The sequence below is a fragment of the Nematolebias whitei genome, chromosome 9, assembly GCF_014905685.2.
Source record: "Nematolebias whitei isolate Nwh7 chromosome 9, NemWhi1, whole genome shotgun sequence".
Classification (NCBI taxonomy): Eukaryota; Metazoa; Chordata; class Actinopteri; order Cyprinodontiformes; family Rivulidae; genus Nematolebias; species Nematolebias whitei.
In genome coordinates this window covers 39,668,558-39,675,298 of record NC_056506.1, presented here as the reverse complement: position 1 = coordinate 39,675,298, position 6,741 = coordinate 39,668,558, and the positions used below count along the sequence as shown (strand labels likewise).

Sequence of the window (6,741 nt, the reverse complement as noted above, 5' to 3'; positions counted from 1 at the left end):
TCATTACCACCAGCTTCTTTCTCTCTGTCTTGAGTTAAGAACTGTTCATGTGCTCTAAAACAATGAAGGGTAAATATCCCATTTAGGATTACATAGATAATTTTCAATATTACAGTTGTTTTAGTTTCATAACTTGATAACATTTTACAGAAATGGTAAGATCTGTGAATTATTGTTAAATTGAATTGAAAATTTTGAAATTACATGTTGTACTTGAATGCAACAAACTGAGTGAGCCGCAGGGCATGCTGGGTAGTCTTTGGACAGAAATGGGTGGATTTTTTCAGGTTGTGTTCAGATGGATTGTCCCAGCTTGTTGTTCTGTTTAGTGTTGGGTTTGCATTTATGTTCAGGTTGTTGTTAGTGACTGTAAAATAAACTGACACCCTAAGTCAGATATTGTAACTAATGTCTAAAAATGGTAAAGCCTTTTCTTTACAAGTGTCTGGCTTGTAACACTGAAAGTAAAAGAACATAATTGGCTTGTAACACTGAAAGTAAAATAACATAATTGGTCCCTGGCTGTAGTGTCTGATGTTAGAATTTACTAGGTTGCTATATTATTACATCTTAATTGTAGGCTCAGCTCTCATAGCCACTGTTCACCAGGGGTTAAGCTGTAGCCTGAAACTATCCAACACAGCAAACAAACAAGGACCAACAGAAGAAAACAACTCTGTTTATCAAATAACAAACAACTTGAAAACACATTTTCTGACAAGTCATTTTTTTAAATGTTTTTGTGAAACCTGTATATTTTCTGATGCTTGTTCAAAAAATTTATATATATTTTTTCTCTTTTTGTCTCCTTTGTTTTTCTTACAAACGTCTGTGTTTTCATCAACAAGAGAAGAACACATCTTTCTCAAGTGGAAGACGCTCAAGGAACTTCTCCCTCTCTTCAGAGCGATTCATTGTAAATCAGATAAACGAGTCCCAGAATGGAAGCTTGAATGGCCACCTGCACCATCCCAGTGAGTCGATGGATACAGAAGTCCGTCAGCATCGCTCACCCATGGAAACGTGTGTAACTGGAAGGGAGGATAATGAGCACAGTGCTTGTATTGCGCCTCATGATGATGACATTGAAAAGTCTTTCCGAGTGAATCCAGATGGAAGTATGACCGTGGAGATGAAAGTCCGTTTGACAATTAAGGAGGAGGAGATGCTTTACTGGTCGACCACCCTCAGCCGCTCCAGCCTTAGCAAGAGGACAATTTGTGCCTCTATTTCCGGGTCAGGAAACAACTCCCCTGACTCAAACATCACTGTTGCCAAAGACTCCTCAAGCATTCAGGAGGATGAAACAAAGGAGGAGAATTGCAATGATGGACTTGTCAGATTCAATGAAAGCTACACTTCGACAACTTTGGGGAAATCAAAAACAAGATTAAAACGTGCTCCTACGCCGGGTCCCCGACACGTTAACGAGAAGGCATCTGTTGAGAATGTAAAGGTGGTTACAGAAACAGAGGTTCAAGAGAGCACCATGGGACATTACTCCTACAGGGAGAGGACTGAAGATGGTGAGACCACTGAGGAATACTGCATTGTCAAACACAGCAGCAGCAGCAGTAACGTGCCCATTCCAAAACCTCGAAGAACAGCGTCATCAGGTGTGAGCAACAAACGCTCCTCCATTAGAACATCTGAGGTAGCTGAGGCCCTTCAGATACAGAATGATGGAATGGAGGTTACAGAGACTGTGATGCATATTTATGAGAGTCAGGGCTGTTATGACAACTATGTTGCGAATGAGGAGTACAGTGCAGATGGAGCAGAAAGCAAACCATCCACTGACTTGAGGCCTCGCTCCTCCAGCAATGACTGTGATATAGATTGTAACTGGCAGCCGCCCACTAATGAGTCACTACAGAGGCAGAAAGAGGAGATGCTTTCACTGTCATCAGGGCCAGAATCACTGGCATATCAGGTTACAAACAATCCATCTTCATTGACTGAAAGCGAAGCTGTCAACACACAAATTACAGAGAAAGTAAAAAGAGATACTACTCCTAAAAGCATTAAGAAGAAAAAGGTGATGAGGCCAGCAGGGAATCAGCGAAGTTCAGCTTCAACAAACAGCACGGATAAAAAACGCAAAGAAATCAGTGCCTCCAAACATAGTAAAACTTCATCTACTGATAAGCTGAGCAGTGATGCTAGTGCTGGCAAAAAGAGTCTGAATTCATCTGGGAATTCGAAAAATGGTCTACAAAACAAAGAAATAGAAAAGAAAGTAGAAAAGTCTCAATCAAAAAAATCAATGAAAGATGAAAAGACGGCCAAGAAGGGCTCGGCCTTATCCCTTCACTCAGGAAATGGTAAAATAACCTCACCTAAGAGAAAAAACACAAACAGAGCAGCAGCAAAAGACAATGACCACAATCTAAATACCCCAACTGGAAGACCCCAAATAAAAAAGAACATGTCCGATTTTTTACAAACAAAAAAATCCCCTTTGTCAAGCACAATGACAATCAACAGACCAAAGTCTCTGACTGAATGCCGACTATCACCACCCAAAGTGAATGTAGAACCCAGCGAGGGTGGTTCAATACCTTCTCTCAATCCCTCACCTGCAGAAATCCATCAATACGTTGAGAACTGGTTAGAAAACGTCAGTCCAGACATGGTGCCGTACACTGAGGATGTAGTCACAGAAGAAGCAGAATCAAAGGCAAGGGTTGTATTTAAGATAGGCGATGACTCTGAATCTGATGAAATAAAAGAACCTCAGACTAATTTAGGGGATGCAATAAAGAAATCCTCCTCTTGTCTGTCAGTTCCTCATTTCCTAGACGAGCCACCAACATCTCTGCTGCATGGTGAGCAGAGGGTGCGAGGTTTATGTGTTTCAATGCCAAGTGTCAGAGTTGATCCAGTACGCCCTGAAAACACACTCAGGTCACACAAATCTGCAGAGGCAATCGGCCCAGACGATGGCGACATGTCGTCATCTAACTTTTTAAGTCCTAAAAACGCAATAAGACCTGTTCTTCAGCAGCTTTGCTCATCGATTCAGAGCATCAGAAAAGCATCAACCAGTAACACAACATCCAGTCTTCAGAATTCCAGCAGCCTTCCCAATTTCTCAACACAAGTTGTCTCAGTGTTTGGCTCATCGTGTAAAGCATTTCTGTCATTCTTATCGGTAGCGTCTCTGAGAGACAGCCTTACAGGCACCACATCAGGGGAGGGTAACCAGTCAAGAACCACATCAGAGGCCATGTTAATGATGGAATCCCTGAAAAAGATCTCTGCCATCGAGGACGAAGACGAGCAGAGGGCAAGCCTGACCGATTTGCAAAGCCAAGCGTCTTCTCAGTTCAGGGAGCGCTGGAAGGATTTCATACTTCTCAGAGAAAGGCTCGAGAGTGAACCACTTTCCCCCAAAGTTTCAGAGACTGAGTTTGCGCTGGATGTCACATCTGAAGGCGGGGATCTGTTTGAGGATCAGCAGTTGGTCATTGACGAGCTGATGGAAGAGCTGAACATGCCGCAAGACCTCAGAGAGGAAATTGCTTCAACAATCCAACACACAAAAAGCTTTTACCCTGCAGAGGACAGCACGTTTGTTGAGACAATTAAAAGCCAGTCAGACTCGGAGGAAGACGTGGAGAAATTTATTAGTGAATGCAAAGATGAAACTAAAATTTTAGCAGAGCCGGAAAGTACAGCTGACGGCATAAATGAGACAAAACAGGAAACTAATGAACCAGATGAAGCTCAGGAGTTCCACACTGAGACAGACGAGTCATTGAAAAATGAAGATGTGGTAGAGGAGATTGTAAAGACTGGGGATTATACCAAAGAGAGATATGCTGATGAAAAGAAAGATGAAGAAGAATTACGAGGGGATGAGGATGAAAGTAGGGTGGACATAGAGAAGCAAGGAAAGAATGAGAATCAGGAAGATTCAGAGGAAGAGAAATCCAGTGACCAGGAGTCCGTTGAGAAAGGAGAGGAAGGGACAGAGGAAGAAATGACGGGGGATGAAGGGGTCATAAACAATAACTTAGAGGAAGGAGGTAAAATAGAAACTGGGGGAAAAGATATGGGATCGGTGGATGAGGAGACAGGAAATGATGAAGATACAGATGAGAGAGAGGGTGCTGATGAGACGGTGGAAGAAAACAGTGAGGAAAGGGATCAGGATGAAGAAGATGAAGCAAGAACTATAAGTGAAGAGGGGCAAGAAAAAGGAGAAGACTCTTCTAGTGAAGAGGGAGCAGAAAACAGTGAGGAATGGGAACAAAATGATCAAGATGAGGCAGAGACTTTAATCAATGAGAATGAGGAAAATGAAGGAAACAACTCTTGTAGTGAGGATATAGAAGAGGACAAACACAGTGCCAAACAACCAAGTGAAACGCAACTGCAGGATGAAAGTGATAGTGCAGAAACTTTAATTAATGAGAGAGAGGCAGAGGACAAAGAAGATTCTTATGAGAATGCAGAGGATGTCGAGCACAGAGTAGAAGAACCTGAAGAAAAGCCAGTAAATAATAAAGATGATAATGAGGGGGAAGAAGAGGAAGAAGACAATTTGTGTTGTGAGGATGTAGAGAAGGAAGAGGACAGTGTAGAAGAAGAATATGAAGAGAAGCAAGTATGCAATGAACATGGTATGGCTGAGGATATAACTAATGAGAGGGAAGAGGAAGAGAAAAACTGTGTTACTGAGGATGCAGAAGAGGAAGTGCAACAAGTCTCTGAGGGAAAGAAGAAAGTTGTTCAAGAAAAACATGTAGTAGAAGACCTGGAGGAGCACAGAGAAACAGATGAGGAGGCCGTAGAAGAAACAGTTGGGGATGAAGTAGAGGCAAAAGAAAAAGGAGAAAGAAGGCATGTAACAAAGGAGGCCAGCGAGGGAAACAGTAATGAAGATGAGGAAGAAGAGAGTGATCAAGAAGAAATAAATGATACTCAGAACAACACAGATGAAGAACATTGTAATCAAGATGAAGATGACGAGAGCGTTTCTGAGAAAGGATCAGCAGAAGAAGAGGAATTAGATAAGTTAGAGACTGCCGAAAACATACCAACAGTGCAGCCTGATGGAGAAGAAAACGTACTAAACGAGAGATTAAAGCAGGTAGAGACGTTAGATGATGAGGTAGCAGAGGAGAACGTTTCTGAAAACAGTTTAGTTGATAATGAGATTTGTAAAAACACGTTCGAAGAGGCTTCTTTTCAGCAGCAGCGTACACGCAGCTGTGAAGAAGCAAGCGTAGAACATAACACTGAATCTCCTTCAAAGGATTCTTCTCAAGGCCAGTGTGTGGATGACAAAGGTACAGAAACTGCTCATGAAACAGATGAGGGAGACGATGAGCACGGCAGTCTATCTCATCCTGTGGAAATTTCCCAGGAGTTACTTGATTTTGTGAACGATGCCCTCCAGTCTTATTCCCTTATATTCACATATGACCTTCAGGGGAACATTAGGATAGTGCCTGACAATGCTAGAGTTGTACAAACAAAACAAAGTATGATACCAAAAGCCATAAAAGACACCACTTATGGTTTTAAATCTCTTCCAAGCCCGATCACGTCTGATTTGTCTGATTACAGACCTGAGACATCAGGGAGCGGAGGATATAAAACTCAGGAGTCTGTAGATATCACCTCAAGTGGAGAAGAGTCTTCAGGGAAACCTTCATTTAACACTCATTTAGCATGTAAGGCTGAGACAGCACATGTGAAGCGAGATGGCTCAAAACTGTCTGCTGCAAGCAGCTCAGAAACCGTGCACAGCTTCCAAATAAAAAACACGGGGAGTTTTTCATCCTGTAATGCAGATATTAAAGCTTCAAGGGAAGATCTCTCTTATTTCAGTGCAGCGAGCTCATTAAGAGCAGACGCTGAAGCTGAGACACAAAATGCACAATGCACCACTTCGTCCCTTGATAAAGATACAGCTGATGGGGTTCTGATTGATCGAGGAAGATGGCTCCTAAAGGAGAACCACCTCATAAGAAAATCTCCTCCAGCTTCCCCGGGCATGTATGGTCATTTGGATAGCACATCTGTTGACACAGCTCAGGAGAACTCAAGCGAGGACTCCCTGCCTTACACCAAAACCCAGCACAGTCCCCTTGCAGCCATATCCTCATCAGAGCTTGAGGAGATGGCGAAACCTCTAAATCCAAAGTGCAACTACTTCAACATGCCTCATGGAAGTGACTCAGACCCCTTCTTAGATGACGTCAGCATCAGGAGTGGGAAACAAAGCTCCAGCTGTGTGAAAGGAAAAGGCTTTAGGGTGTCACCTATTGTTGACACTTCCAAAACTTGGGCAAACAGAAATGGCAGTCTGTCGTCATTCGCATCAGTAGAGTTTCAAATCCCAGACAGGAAAGTGCATCCTGAGGGTGAATCCTCAGCTGTGAGACAGACAAGGAGGACATCTAGAGGAGCACAAGGTGCACTACAGACTCAGGACTCGGTGGAATTACCGCATTTAAGATGTGGACAGTACTGCCCAATACTGTAAGAGCAGGACACTGTATTTCACAGAAACATGGCACATTGTTATTGTTGTGGGAATTGGTTTCTTGTGATGCTGCTAGAAAAAGACTTTTTTATAACCACATAGATCTGTGCAATGACTGAGGAGTGTTGTGCCTCGCACTTATCTTGGTTGTTAAAATATTTTTATACATACCATAGCTTCATGATTCAATTCATTTATAGATATTATTTTTTCCAGATCAGATTTAACAGATCAGTGCTGTA

The 6,741-nt window shown here is 42.5% G+C and overlaps 1 protein-coding gene across 1 annotated transcript in view; it reads left to right on the top strand.

Annotated features, from left to right (window-relative positions):
- The window catches only part of LOC119414702 (oxygen-regulated protein 1), a 10,285-nt gene extending 3,786 nt beyond the window's left edge, over nt 1-6,499 (top strand). Inside the window, exon 4 of the mRNA XM_037681805.1 lies at nt 849-6,499. Within this exon, the coding sequence (XP_037537733.1) occupies nt 849-6,499 (5,651 nt within the window). The remainder of the gene's footprint in view (nt 1-848) is intronic.
- Nucleotides 6,500-6,741: the final 242 nt, after the last annotated feature.